This window comes from Choloepus didactylus, chromosome 7, assembly GCF_015220235.1.
Source record: "Choloepus didactylus isolate mChoDid1 chromosome 7, mChoDid1.pri, whole genome shotgun sequence".
NCBI classification, from domain to species: Eukaryota; Metazoa; Chordata; class Mammalia; order Pilosa; family Megalonychidae; genus Choloepus; species Choloepus didactylus.
In genome coordinates, this window is record NC_051313.1 from 55,294,655 (window position 1) to 55,310,525 (window position 15,871).

The window sequence follows — 15,871 nt, forward strand, 5'->3', positions numbered from 1 at the left end:
TTTTAGTAATTACAAAACAGAACAAACATCATTTACCGACCTCCTTTTGGTCAGACACTTCACCAGATATACTATATATGTAACTTCATTGAAGCCTATGAAAAGGGCATAATTATTTCCATTTTACAGACATGTAACCTGAAGCACAAAGAAATAATTTCCTTAAGGTCGAATAACTAGGAAGTAGTATAGCCAAGATTCAAATCAAGATCTGTTTAACTCCAAAGACCATGCCCTTTCCACTGTACCAAATGGACTTCTAAAATTCTAAAATGTTAATCTACTTTTTATAAAACCCCAACAGCAGGGAAATAGCTTCCATTTTTAAACAGCATGTTACTACACCATAAATCAAGATATTTGATTTGAGTATTGGCACAAGCATCTAAAGTTAAGAGAATATACAACATTCCTTGGCTCTTCTTCCTATTATACTGACAGTTTATAGGAGAGAAAAAAGTGACATTCGAAAGAAAAACTCGAAATCAGGGTTTCTTAGTCTCAACACTATTAACATTCTGGGCCAGGTAATAATTTGTTGTAGCAGGTGTCCCCACATTGTAGGATGTGTAGCAGCATCCCCGGCCTCTACCCACAATATGCCAGTAGCTTCTCTCTCCCACTGCAGTTGTTGACAACACAAAATGTCTCTGGACATTGCCAAATGTCCCCTGTGGGGCAAAATTGCCTCCTAGTTAAACCACTGCTCTAAATTATAATTTTCACCAGTTTTTTCTCAAAATATACCAGGCAATCAGGACTGTAAATATCCTGGTTAAAGCCTCTATACAACTAACATTAGAAGTGTTAAATAAACCCATGTACTTTTGGTATAACTACTATTGCATCAAGACGCTCCTAGAGCTTTTGAGTCTACTAATTATTTTTAGATACATCTGAGTTCCTCTGAGACTGTAATCATTTTTATATGTAAAATAAAAAATGGCAAATAAATCACTTAACAGTAAGAGAATTTAGTTTTTTTCTCTCATTAAAATTATTTATGTATCCAAAGGACACATCATGCTAGCGAGAAAAATACCTGTGTCAGAAAGTTTCCAGGAAGATCATAAGTTTTACACAGTTCTGATACGGTTACCTGACCACTTTCTTGCAATTTATCATTTACCTCTTCTGCTAAGCAGTCCAAATAGTTCCTAATATTAAAAAAAAAAAAAAAAAAAGAGAGAGAAAAAAGAACTATTAGGAATAATGGTTTTTCTTTATCTTCTACATTTAATTTCTCTGTTGTAATAAGGTATACCCCAAAAGTAATACACATTTTAATCTTTCCCAAATGAATAGGATATGCATAGATAAAACACCATTCATTAATATGAAGAATATTTATTTTTCTCACCAATATAACCAAATGTAAGGTTTATCAAACCACGAACATTAGGATTTTTTTATCAGTGAAAATTTTGCAATCATTTTTCCTTAATATATTTTCCTTTCAGAGGAAATTTCCTTTCAGAGACAAGATAATATAGGAAAGATTATACAAATTACATCTTTTCTTGTTTTAAGATAATAGAAAAAAAATCAAAGTTTATAATATTTCCAAGAACTCTAGACAATTAAATTCTTATATTTTCAATAGAATAATGCTTATAATAAAAATTGGCACTATAAGAGTTCTAATCAAAGTGCCTAACTGGTCAAAACTGGCTCACATTTTAAATATAAACACCATTTAAAAAAAGAAGAAAAACAACAAAGTGTTCCTAAACATTGTACTTACTCATCTATCAGTTGTCCCAACACTAACTGAACACGCTTTTCTGATTTAATAATGTCACCAATTCTATTTTCAATATGAGTCAGGTCCACATTAATTACCTGGAAAATATATACAAATTCTATTAGTGATAAGTTCATATTGTTTCTAAAGTTCTAAACTACCCATTTAGAACCACAATTTATAAGAGTTTATACACATTCTTAGATATGAATTTGAAATTGATTTGAAATACAATAAAAGCCTCAAATAAAAAAATTAGAGGGTTACTGCACATTTACTTTCAGTTCTGAACAATTATACTTCTGCTTGCTAGGAAAGTTTACACTAAAGATTAAGTTAAATTTTCATATAACATACCATTTTGCATAAAATTAGCCATCCTTCTTGTATACAGTATACTTTGATGATATGTGCAATTATTTTTCGAAAATATTTTCTAAATTTGTTTATATTTCTCTGTTTTCACATACTAACAGTATATAAAAATGATTTCTCCCCAAAGTATACAAAATTACACAAATACTGCAATTACATAAACCATGAGTATATCTGATAAAGAATAAGCAAGTCAACTGAGAAATAAGAACTTTATTACACTGGTTCAATATATCAAAACTTATTAAGCTGATTCAACATACCAATGAGAGTTATATAACTATTTCTTCACAAACTTTATACAAAATATTTTACCAGTACTGTGAACACTTTTCAGGCACTGAAAGAATTCACAGTATCAAAAATCTTATAAATCAATTTAAAATTTTATGAATTTTAAAAATTACCTGTTGTAGATCAACAATGTTTACTCGACCTTTAAAGAAGACAAATTCTTTATTTAATATTATATATAAGTACACATCAGTCTAAAATTATAAATTCCAACAGATATAATTTTTGGATAGTCATAGTCTCTCTTCTACAAAGGACATACAACAATAATTAATGTCTTCAAAGATAAATCATTAGCTCAGTGAAAAGTCTTCATGCCTTATGGTACAGGTAGGAACATTTTCAAAGTTTTATTTATAAGATCAGGCCAATTAAGAGCATCAACTGATATATAAAGTTGGCCAGACCTTATGGAAGATATTCATCTTCCTTCACAATGTAGACTTTATCTACTGTGACCAAAGAAATACTGACAACTAAATTCAGATGAACTTCTATCAAATATTTGAAACCAATAGGTAGGTTTCTACCCACCTGAAAAAAAAAAAATCTAAATATTTTAAAATACAGCTTATATTTTACCAGCACTACACAGGGTGATAAAAAACAAACACAGTTTATACTATAACATTTAATGAAAGGCTACTTTTATAGTTGCTTCTATTTTAATCAAATAGTATTCAAATATGTTCAGTAGTTTGTTCAAATGTACAGCACCACAATGTATTGCGTTTCCTAATTTGCAAATACTTAAAGGTAAGATTAAAAAAAAAAAGTTTGATTTTCAAGAATTTATAATCTTTCAAAATGTGCTTCTCACTTCACAATTACCCACTGATAACAGGCAACTAAGTACCCTCCTGAGTCATGCAATAAATTAATGAATTATGAAGAGAAACAGCTGATTAATTCACATATAATACCCATAGTTAAAAATAATAAGAAATACTATTTTGTAAAGTGACATTAAAGTTCGTTTAAGTTATATGAATGTGCTTTGCTCTAACATAGTAAAATATTTCAGCTGATTACCAGAGTAACAATGGAGGAGGATATCCTATAACTCATAAATAATTTACTACTTAGTTATGGTTTTAAGGTTTTCTTTTTCCTTCCAAAAAAGCAGGAGGAAAAAAACCCGCTAAGGAATTACTTACCACCCCTGACAAGTAGTTCATCTCTCATTTCCTTACTAATTTGGGCTGGAGTAATATATTCTTTCCCATCAAGTGTGTGAACTACTTCCAACTGTTTCTGAGCAATCAATTTATTCACAATCTCAATGCAGTTACGTTCTGACAACCTGGGGGAAAGGAGAAAAGTTGTTTTATAACTGCCCCTGCTATATTTGGTACTCAAAAAAATTAACAGAATGTATGAAAGCAGGCTTTTAAAAAAAGTATGAATAAGGAGTTAAGAAGTCCTATATAACAAAATATATATCTTTCATTAGTACAGCAATATTGATTGAATAAGTTAAAAAAATCCACAACTCTTGGGAGTAAACAGGTTTAGGTGCACTTAAATACAAATCATTCTTTTAGAGATTTCAAGTTTGTTCTCTTCTAGACCTGCTTTCAAGCTTCAAATCTGAATCAAGAACTGAGGACATAAAATTTAGGTAGAAAAAAACCCCTGCCCTGCTTTTACTTCAATTTCCAGTTTAACTTTAGCAAAAAATCAGAATTTTCTTTTAAATTATGTGGATAATTGCTTCCCTCATACACTCTGTTCACACGTAGGCAAGAGGTCTAACCTAGTAAAACCAAACTGCTCTTGTTAACCACTCAAGCACTTAACTGCGCCCTATTCTGCTCTCAGTGCTACAAAACATAACTTCAAGGGAATAAGGTCTCCAGCCCCAGAAGGAATAAAATTTTACAGGCAAGAAAGACTCAATGGATTAAAAGGATACTATTAACATCTGTATCTATATCTATCTATAGATATATGGCCTAGCGCATCTGTTATGGTGGATAAAAAGGAAAAATTTTAAGGAGTCAACAACGTATTTGCAAAATGCTGTATCTGGGGCCAGTCTCTTCTTCCAAGCTCATTCTCTATTTCCGCAAACATCTAGTTCAGAAACGGGCAATGATGCCACAGTAACTTGATGGCGGGTGGGTAAAGGATCAGCGGGACACTCAACAGAGATAGCACGACGTCACGGACCTCGGCCATCGTGGGGGGCGGGGCACGCCAGCATCTAGCCGGGATGGGGATAGGAGGCTCTGGAGCGGCGTGGGCTGCGCATTTCCCCAGCGAGTACTGGATTCAGAATCGCGATCTAGGCTGGGGAGGAGGGTGGAGACCGGAAAGGCGACACGGGATAGGGAAGTCCGGAGCAGGGAACCTAGGCCCCAGATCCTGCTGTGTCCGCCCAGAGCCTATTTTGGAGAGAGAGGGTTGGGCACCTCTGTGTGGCCTCGGCGAACTGCGCACGCTGAAAGTCAGCAGCCAACCGCCTAATCTCTTCCCAGGCGTCCGCCATCACAGCCCGACTCCCCACGCCGCCGAGAAACTGCAGACACGTCAGCCAAAAGGCGGCGACAGGCAAGGCAGAACGGGCCGCGCGGAGGGACAAGAAACATCATCCCGACGCAGCCACAGAACGCGCACGGACCCTCTGGGTGGGGCGGGTCCAAAGAGCCGCGGCCCCGCCTACCGCGCCCGGGGGCGTGTCCCAAGCGACTCGAACTGGGCGGGGGCGTCAGGGAGCTAGACCTGGAGGTCTCCCGAGGGGTATTGACCTGAGGGGAGCTGGGTTAGTAAAGTGTTTTTTCAGGTCTTTGTTAACATTATCTCTAATGCTTCGGGGTAGAAATAATCAAATTACTTTTTCTTCTGTCCTCCGTTTCTTTTTTTGTTTTTTCTTGGTGGGGCGGGGTGTTAACAGGGAGGAGATGTCTGCGATTAGCATCACTTCATCCCTGGCTGATACTGAAAATGAGCAGTCAATTGGTAGAGAAAATATTGTTAAAATACAAACTGGGCCTTATGTACATCTTGGTAAACACGTGGGGAACACTGTTTAAGGTAAATACTCTTTGTGGGTACCCCCTCCCATTTTGTTTGTTTTGCACAGAGATGGATAATTCGGATATTATAAAGGCCAAGGAATTGCTTTCATGTTTTCTAGAACATTTCTCATTTCTCTTACTGAAATAGATTAGCACCTTCATCCAATAATGAAGGGATATAAATATAAGGTAATAAGTGCATGGCTAAGGAGGAAATGGGGGAAACAGGGTGTGCCAATTTGAATGTATTATGTCCCCCAAATGCCATTATCTTTGATGCAATCTTGTGGGGCACACATTTTAGTGCTGATTAGATTGGAATTCTTTGAGCGTTTCCATGGAATGTGCCCCACCCAACTATAGTTGATAACTCTGATTAGATATTTCCATGGAGGCGTGACCCCACCCATTCAGGGTGGGCCTTGATCAGTGGAGCTATATAAATGAGCCGACAGGCAGAGGGAACTCAGTGCAGCCGTGAGTGATGTTTTGAAGAGGCGCTACAGCCAAGAGGGACACTTTGAAGAAAGCACAGGAGCTGCAGATGAGAGACAGTTTGAAAACGGCTGTTGAAAGCAGACTCTTGCTCCTGAGAAGCTGAGAGAGGACAAATATCCCAAGTGCAACTAGGAGTGACATTTTTGAGGAACTGCAGCCTAGAGAGGAACGTCCTGGGAGAAAGCCATTTTGAAACCACAACTTTGGAACAGACGCCAGCCATGTGCCTTCCCCGCTAACAGAGGTTTTCTGGACACCATTGGCCGTCCTCCAGTGAAGGTACCCAATTGCTGATGTGTTACCTTGGACACTTTATGGCCTTAAGACTGTAGCTGTGTAACCAAATAAACCCCCTTTTATAAAAGCCAATCCATCTCTGGTGTTTTGCATTCCAGCAGCATTAGCAAACTGGAACAAGGGGAAACTATTTTGCTTTTCTCTGTTGAAGTCATTAAAAAGTAGGTATTTATTCTGGAGTGCCTTTCTTTTTCCCTTTACTTTGTTATACTTCATTCAGTCTTCACTTGCTAAAGGTTATTATTATTCCTTTTTTGGGGAGCCCTTTGGATAGAGTTGGTGAAGGGGAGTTATTTCAGTTCCTTTCCTGTCTCAGTATCTTGATCTGGGTAACTCAAATCCAACACAAGTATGCTTGTCGATTAAATTTCCCAGGTTTATTGGAAATGCATGGAACACAGTCATGAAACCTCACTCTAAGTAATGCCATCAGACAGCAACCTGTCTGGCCACCTGAAGGCCCATGGAGAAATGGAATACTAGAAGTCAGAAAGGTAACTTGGAAAACTAGTAGGTGGTGTGGTTCCAAAGGGCATCAGGCAGAAACATTTATTCATAGAACAAATACTTATTGATTCCCTATAAGATGCCATGGAATACAGTGATGGATAAGACATACATGATCTTGCCATAAAATAAAAATACAACGAAGCAGAATTTCAAAAATTAAGTAATTCCAATAAAGCATAAAGATTATGATTGGGGACATATACTATATACACTTGGCATCCAAACTCCTGACTTACCATATGAGATCCATGCAATCAAACAAGCCTACTTTCCAACAGCATCCTCTGCTGCCACACCGTTTCCTAGACACACCAAGCCTTTTCAAGACTCTGTGTCTTTTACAGAATGTCTTTCCACTTCTCCTCCTGTTCCTCCCTCTGTTTATTTGGTAAAATCTATTTTTCTATGATGTCTTCAGCTTAAATATAATCTCTTCAAAAAACTTTTTTAATTCCTACAGATAGTTATTCTATATGCTGTGTCTCCACAATTTTTTTATTCACATGTCTCTAGTATTAAGTATGGTAGATTGAGTTAAGAACACCAGAAAAAAACATGTTCTTAATTTTAATCCCATTACTGTGAGTGTGAACACTTTTAAATAGGGCCTTTTCTAGAAGTTATTATTTTTACTTAAGGTGTGGCCCACTTGAATGAGGAACGGTCTTAATCAGATTCCTGAAGTCCTTCAGAAGCAGAAGAAATTTGGACATGGGGAAAGCCATAGAGAGGAGCTGGAAGTTGGAAGTCTGCTGGAAACCAGAAGAGAAAGGAGAGGACCTCATTATGTGACAAAAGCAAAGGGACCCAGGGTTTGCTGGTCAGCCAGAATGCTACCGACTCTGGGAGCAAATAAGCCTGCCAGCCACTGAAACCATGAGCCAGTAAATTCCCGTTGAAGCCAACCTGTTGTGATATTTGTCATAGCAGCTGGGAAAATAAGAGATTGAGTAAAATTACATTATAATTTATTTACATATTTGTTGTTACTCTCATTAGTCTCTGAGCTCCTGAAGGAGCTCCTAAATACTCATTTAGGGGCATTTAGCATGATACCTGGCACACAGTTTGTTTGCTACATGAACGATAAATGTTTGCTACATGAACGAGTCAGTGTAAATGTTTTAGTGCAGCATTGCATTTTGGTGCAGTAATACATTTACATTTTTCCTAAAAGGGGGACCATAAGAGTAGTTTAAGATTGTATTTTCTACAGACTAGATTGTGCTTTACTAGATTATGTGTTAGCCACTAGCTCTATGAAGCTTTTTAAATTTAAATTAATTAAAATTAAATAAAATTTAGAAATTAATCCTTTAGTTACACTAATCACATTTCAAGTACATAATGGCCACATCTGGTTCATGGCTATTGTATGGGACAGTATAGAAAAACATTTTCATCTTTGCTGAAAGATCTATTGGACAGCTCTAGTCTACACCGTTGATAAAGACACACATTTGTTCAGACTCGGGGATTATGTGATTTAAACCAACTATCCCCACCTAGTGACCACATACCCAGACTGCAGTTGTGATTATTTTGAACAGGGAATAAACATTTGAAGGAGGAGTATTTCAGTGTTAACCAACATCAAAAACAGAGTAGAGGAGCTTTAAGTGATGTGACTATGTGAGTATAATAATGGTAAATAGCCCATATAGACCAAACGGCTGTTATAAGAGATGAAGATTCTTGTCAAGAACAAACTTTGCCTAGACTTGAGAAATAGAGCGTTTATTCTCTACAAAATTTTCTAACAGTTATGGTTTTGTTTACAAATGTAAGTCTAATTTTGACATATGCGTTATGTGGGAGGGACTGACTTTTTTTGAACTACACATGATTTAGGACACCCCCTCAGTCCCATCTTTAAATGGGAAGGGCAGTATAACATGCTAATATCTGCAATGTGGATTGATGGTTTGTGATATAAAATGTGATTCTGTAAAGTTCCTCCAAGATAAACTATTTTTTCAATAAATTTTGAAGCATTTTTTCCTCAGCTATGAAAATAAAACAATAAAACTTGAAGTACTTCCCCCATGTCAACTAAGAAGTAAAATGAGTGCAAAATGGGCATTGTCAAACAAGTCAGTGTTTTCTTTTTGTCATAGAGAAATTACAAATTGTTCATAGATGTTAATTGTATTGCTGACATTACTCTTTTGCAATTAGGGATTTTAAAAGTGTCTTAATTCCACCATCAAAAATGATAGTAAAACCTCATATATAAAAATCATCACTCCTTTAGGAAACCACTATGTTTCATGAGTGAAAGGAGAAAAAAAAAAAAAAGTCAGTGAAGAAAAAGATGAAAGTAACAGAAGAAAGAGAGGGGCAAAAAATTACTGTTGTTGAAAGCTAATAAAGAAGCAACAAGGAATGGGAAAGGAGTAGTTAATTCTCTACAGAAAGTCAAGGAGAATGAAAATAAATGCAATTTGGCTTTTTCACAGCAACGAGGTTGGGACAACTAAGAGGTTTTTTTTTTTTTCCCCTGCCATGGTTGCAATGGAAGTCATATTGTAGGGATTTAAAGAATGGCTACCTCATGAACAAATGAGAATAAAGTGAAAGAACAAAGAGATCTCTGATCAGGCATTAAATTGGAAGAAAAGAAGTGAATGAAAAGAGATTATAATGGTGTTGAGGTCCCTGGCAGATGATACAGTTTCTTCCTGAACACTGAAAGTGATGAAGTGTTCCCTTCTTTGCAAGGCAGTCTCCTCTGTTTGGGGGCAGGTCTAATGGTTGGATACTCCTTCCTATACTAAAGCAAACTGTTTCCTTATAACTTCCATATTCTTTCTTTGGATGTCCTCAGAATCACTCTAATGTATCTTTCCCATTACATCCCTCCAAATATTTGAAGCATGTCCCTCTGTTTTCTTTTTCCAAGTTAAACATCCCAGATCCCTTAGTTATATCTTCTTGCAACATTTCTAGACCTCACAATATCCTGGCTACCCTCTCTTGCTGAATTCTGGTTTGTCAGTATCAACTGTAGAAAATGACCCCCAAAAAGAAGTTTATACACAGTCTGACTAAGCTGATACTGGTGAGATTAATTTCCCTAGATATCATTCTTCTGTTATTTGGACTCTTGGTTTAAATTGATCTGGCAGTGAACTGTATCTAGCTGGTATTTATCTAAATTGCTACCAGGTTCAGTCTATTCTATACCTAAATAAATTAATTTAATTTGATAAATTTCACCTTGTTAGTTTTGACCCAGTCATTCATTTATTCTTTCATTCTTTCAAACAAATAGTTTCTGAGGTTTACTAAATATCATGCTTTTACCAGGAGGAACAGATTGTTCTAACCTGTTGAGATTATTTCAAAAGCTAAATCTGGTATTGAACATTGCTGTTATTTCTGCCATCTCCTATCATCTAAGATTTGATAAGTATGATTATGTTTATTCAAGTAAAAGATTGACAAGAGAGAGTCAAGGACAGAGTCCTGTGGTGATAAGCAGGTGACACTGATCCATTTGAATTCTAGATTTGAAAAAGTTTAGAGTTGGAGGAGACTTTAGAGACATCCAAGAGTACCATTCATTCATTTTATAAAAGAGAGTTAACAAGTGCCTTTATGTATGATTGTTTTAAATACCACGTGTGATGGTTAGGTTCATGTGTCATGTAATATGTGATATTACCCAGGTATCTGGTCAAGCAAGCACTGGCCTGACCATTACTGCAAGGACATTTGTGGCAGCTTAATAAACCAGAAGGCTGGTTTGTTAAATCATCAGTCAATTGGCTGCAGCTGTGACTGATGACGTCAATGAAGGGCGTGTCTTCCACAATGAGAAAATGCAGTCAGCTGGATTTAATCCAATCAGTTGAAGACTTTTAAGCAAGACAGAGGACCTTCACCTCTTCTTTGACTGACCAATGAAGCATTCCCTGAGGAGTTCGTGGAAGTTGCCAGATCGTTCCTGAGGAGTTCATCAAACATCTTCACTGGAGTTGCCAGTTTGCTGCCTGCCCTATGGAATTTGGACTCATGCATACCCACAGTTGCATGAGGCACTTTTATAAATCTTATATTTATAGATATCTCTCATTGATTCTGTTTCCCTAGAGAACCCTAACTAATACAACTTGGTACTGGGAGTGGTTCTTGAGAAACAGAATCTTAAACAGGGCTTTTACAATTTGTTTTCTACTCTGATTAGATTCAAAGGCACTAATGACTCCATTTCCAATAATCAAGAGGGCACTGACAGTCCATGGCATGAGTTGGCAATGGAGATTGTTACGGTACCTGCGAGTTAAAGTACGAGACAGCTAAACAGAATTTAAAGGGCCTTTATTAGCCAGCCGGCGACTGTTTACTGTCACTCCGCGCAGGGAGTTCCGTAAGCAGCCCTGACCTGTGTGTGCTGGTGCTTTATATAGACAGAAACCATATTCTGGAAATGCAAGCAAGCTATTTTAACAGAAGCAGAGTTGGCAGTTAGCTATTGGTTACAAAAGATAATTTAGCAAGGTTTAGCTAAGGAACATTTCACAAAAAGTTTCACTTGGAACTGGTGCAGTTATTGATTGTTAAAGGGTTATGCTTGGCTGATGCGTGCAACCGCAGTTTCGCCTCCCCTGAACGGAAAAGTTTCGCTTCCTTTAACTGGTACAGTCTCACTCCCTCCTCCTCATGGCTTAATGCTGTTTACACAACATTTTTACTTTGCAGATGTTATAGGATTAAGGGGAAAGGGGCCCCACTTTATTCCCCACTGGTTTTTAGGGAGAATTAAATTATTGTTTCTTCTGAGGATAGGTGTTGATACTGAGACTGCAAAACTATGAGTTTTATGCTTTGAATGCGTCGCTGGACGAACTGAATTAAACACCTTATAACACAAGGACCTATGATCAGGGCTAATATGAGAAGGATCAAGGGTCCAGCGATTGCTGACACTAGGGTAGTTAACCATGGGGACCAGGAAAATAAATTTTCAAATTAGTTTGCCTCCTTCTTCCTTTGCTTTTCCCTATCTTGTAGTTTTTTTTCGGAGTTGGCTCAAACTTCCTTTAATTACACCTGAGTGGTTAGTATAGAAGAAACACGCTTTGCCTAGGGCTACACAGAGCCCTCCCTGCTTCAGGAATAGAAGATTGAGTTTTCGTTGGTTTTGGAGCACTACTTCAGCTAAAGAACTTAGGGACTTTTCAAATTTAGTGATGCTCTTCTTCAGGGTTTTTAGATCTTGATCAATTTGGGCACTAAGACTTTTGAAGTTTTGGTCTCCTGTGACTAGTGCCGTGGTTTCTGCTGTGGTTGCTTCTGCTACACCAATCCCGAGGAGCAATGGCACTAATACGGGCACTCCTCGCTTGACTCGTTTTAAGTTAGTTAATTTAAGGTGTTCCCTACCCCCTTCACCAGAATAGTAATATACTTGGGGGAGGACATGGGCGAGAATGCATAGTCTTGGGGCTCTGGGTCGCATGAGAGCCGGGGGGTATAAGCACGGAGTTAGCCCTGTTGTGCAGGCAAATCATGTTTCCTTGGGTGCTACTAAATAATATCCATGATGCTTCACAGAGCTGTTGCTAAAGGTGGTTTCGGAGGCACAAGAGTTAACGTAAGGGAAGGTTGACAAAAGGAATTGAGGGGATAATCGTCCTCTCCCCCGCACGCTGAGGCGCTTTCCTGCGGACAGATATAATGTTGACTATGCCACAGCCCTTGTTCTTGGGGTAATGCACCACAGTCATAGGCTGTCACCCCTGCTCCTCCCCCTTGTGCCTTAAATGGCAAATTTCAGGTCTCCCTAAAGAGTTTACATAGGTCAAAAACAAATTTAGGGCTGCCAGGAGTGCTAACTTGGCTAACTTTTGTTCCATTAATGGTGTGAGTTAATTGCTATGTATAATTAGTGGCTTGATGAGGGTTCTCGGCAGTTAGTAATGTTACTAGAGTCAGCAAAATGACATACGTCACCGCAGCCGAAGTTTTAGGGGATTTGATGTTTTCTGTACAAACCATTCTGCGCTCTGGTCGGAGTCCGCCCTCTTAATTTGTGAGTGATGTATTTAAAATTTTTTACCTGTGACCTTCATGGCAGTTGGTGTGCTTAGGATCACCTGATAAGGTCCTGCCCAGCATGCTTCAAGGGAGGAGGGTTTTATTTTTTTGATTCACACCAAGTCCCCAGGTTCAGTGGTAGGAGTTTCTCCTTTCACGGCGTCAGGTTTCGAGTGGTGGGCGCGGACGGTGTGGTGGATGTTTTTGGAGTTGTAGTGTAAGGCCTGTAGGGACTTGAGAAGTTCAGAGTTAGACAGGGAAGCGAGCTGCTCTTCCCCTAACTTGGGGAGGAGCAGGGGTGGCCGGCCGAACATGGCTTCATACGGAGTAATACCTTTTACATAAGGGGTACACCTAGCTTTGAGCAAGGCAAACGGAAGGAGGCTCACCCAGTTTCCACCAGTCTCCAATTTAAGTTTGGTGAGGGTTTTTTTTAAGTGTCCGATTTATTCTTTCTATCTGCCCTGAGCTTTGTGGTCTGTATATGCAGTGTAATTTTTATTTGATTCTTAAAGCCTTTACTAAGTTTTGGGTAACTTGGGCTATAAAAGCCGGACTATTGTCAGACCCCATTGCTACTGGTAGGCCAAACCAGGGGACAATTTTAGTCAATAATTTTTTAGCTACTACCTGAGCTGACTCTGACCGAGTTGAGTAGGCTTCAACCCATCCTGAGAAGGTGTTTACTAGTACAAGTAAGTACTTGTATTCCCTTGGCCCAGGAGAGAGTTTCGTGAAATTTATTTTCCATTGTTCTCCTGGGAGCTGACCTCTTAGGCAGTGACTTGGGGTAGGAGGGGTACTTACATGACTTGGGTTGATTTGAGCGCAGACGTGACATCTTCTGCTTACCTCTTTTGCTACCTGAAAAAGCTTAGGTAAAAGTCAGTTTTTAGAAATTTAGCTAGTTTTGTTCCTCCCAGATGTGTTTTAGTACCCAGGGTGGTAGGAGGGGCAAGACTTGAAGGGGCCCCACTGGTTTTAGGGCCGCTTCTTTAGCTGTCTGGTTGGTGAAAGCATTTCCCTTTGCTTTGGGCGTATTTGAAGTTTGATGTCCTTTGCAGTGGATTATGGCTACTGCTCTGGGAAGCCAAAGGGCCGTTAAAAGCCTTAGTATTTTTGAGGCATTTTTAATGTCCTTTCCCCCACTGGTCAGGAGGCCGCGTTCCTGATAGATGGCCCTATGCACGTGTGCAGTGGCAAACGCATACCAGCTGTCTGTGTAGATATTCACCGCTTTTTTCTTGGCCCATCGGAGAGCTTATTCTGGCTGGATTAAGGAGAAGGACTTGGTATTGAGTAATTTTTTGTTAGAGAGCCACCTGTCTGGGGGCTTTTGAGGAGGGTTTTGACCACGTGTGTGGGGGGGCGATGATTTGCAGTTCTTGCCCAAAGGTGAGTTTAGAGGCTTCTTTAACTAGCAAGGTGGTAGCCGCAATGGTTTGGGGACAGTTAGGCTAACCTGCCTCAACCGGATCGAGGTGCTTTGAAAGATAGGCTATGACCTGCTTCTATGGCTTTAAGTGCTGCGTTAACACTCCCTCTGCTGTCCCTTGTGCCTCGGCTACATGCAGCTGGAATGGTTTTTTTGAGATTTGGGAGTGCTAAGGCTGGGGCTTGAGCAAGTGCCTTTTTAAGAGTCTGGAAGGCTCCTTCTTCTTTATCAGTCCAAGTTAGTTCTGCGTCCTTCACCCCAGTACTGGCATAAAGAGGGCGGGCTATTTTGGCAAGCCCAAGGATTTATAGCCGGCAATACCCAACTGCTTCTAAACACTGCCGGACTTGCTGCTTTGTCCAGGGTGCTGGAATTTGGAGAATGGCTTGAATGTGTCTGTTTGTCAGACAACATTCCTTGTTTCTTCGGTTATTTTGTACTGAAGATAAGAGGCTTGTGAAACGCATAGCTGTGCCTTTTTTGCTGATACCCAGTATCCTAACTGCCCGAGGATCTTCACTTATGGCAAGTAGGATTTTTGCCAATTTTTATTTAAGTTTTGGAACTTTCCCTATTGTTGAAGATTCGTTGAGCAATCTTTACCTACTAGCTCAGTACTTTTTTTCTTAAAGCCTTCTAACTTTTGTAACTTTTTTCTTATATCTGGGGCTGACTGGGTGATGAAGGCAATATTAATTACTCACCTATTTTTTTGCTGCCTCTGGATAAGCCTCCTGGAGGCACTCTAGAAAAGTGGCGGGGGACTCAGTGACCCCCTGAGTTACCTTAGTTACTTTAGACATATTTGTAGGCCTCCGCGCTACTGCTCGGAGAGCCCCCATTAGAGTCTGGCGGTACCGTTCGAGAGCCTCTTTACCTTGATTCATGTTAGGGTACCACAGGGGTCAGGTGAAAGGAAAAATGGCCTCAAGGCAGTCTACTTCCATGGTAGGTAGACTGTCTGGCCCTACAACTAATTTTCATCCCTGGGCACGGATTCTCTCTCTCCTCTGATGTGAAAAGGGTTTGCAGAAGTTGTTGGCAGTCGTCCATGTGGGCTGATGGGTAAAGAAAATGGACTCCAACAAAGAGATTAGTAATCTGATCTGGATGTCCCAGTTTCCCATAAATAGCTCTCTGAACTTGGAAGGCAATAGGCAAGTTTAGAGTGCCCTCAGGTGGCCAATTAGAGTAAGAAACATTGCAGCAGAGAGCAAGCGGAAGAAAACGGAGACTGACCCACTGCAGGACTGACGGTTGACAAAACAGAAACAGAACAGAACAAAGACACTAACAACAAAACACAAAACAGAGACTAGGTGTGCGCTAAGAGACCAATTTCGAACCTAAACCAGAACCTGAACCTGAGGCCACTGGCCACTGTTGTGGTCCGAGGCTGGGTCTCAGAGTTATGGCTGCATCCAGCCCTCCTAAAGACCCTAAAGGGGTACCCCACCAGACCAGATTAGAGATCTCTTACCATTGTGGGCCCACATCCAGATGGCTCCAGAGGCGGATTTTTGAATTTTGAGGCTTGACCACTCGGTTCTCCGCTGGGGCTGAGGAACATCTCTCTGTGCGCACCCCCTGGGGGAGGGCCGGTAGTCAGACCTTTGTCTCGACTGATGAGCCTCAGCAAATGCTGAGGATATCTCG

The 15,871-nt window shown here is 39.5% G+C and overlaps 1 protein-coding gene across 3 annotated transcripts in view; it reads right to left on the reverse strand.

Moving 5' to 3' along the window:
- Window positions 1–5,016, reverse strand: part of UFL1 (UFM1 specific ligase 1) — a 35,396-nt gene extending 30,380 nt beyond the window's left edge. The window contains exons 1-5 of one of the 3 annotated variants that reach the window (XM_037842703.1): window positions 4,828–4,904; window positions 3,571–3,716; window positions 2,527–2,555; window positions 1,745–1,842; window positions 1,043–1,157 (exon numbers count right to left, since the gene is read on the reverse strand). In XM_037842703.1, the coding sequence (XP_037698631.1) occupies window positions 1,043–1,157; window positions 1,745–1,842; window positions 2,527–2,555; window positions 3,571–3,716; window positions 4,828–4,904 (465 nt within the window). Of the gene's footprint in view, window positions 1–1,042; window positions 1,158–1,744; window positions 1,843–2,526; window positions 2,556–3,570; window positions 3,717–4,585 lie in introns of all 3 variants that reach the window. The other 2 variants (XM_037842704.1, XM_037842705.1) reach the window with 2 other exon arrangements.
- Window positions 5,017–15,871: the final 10,855 nt, after the last annotated feature.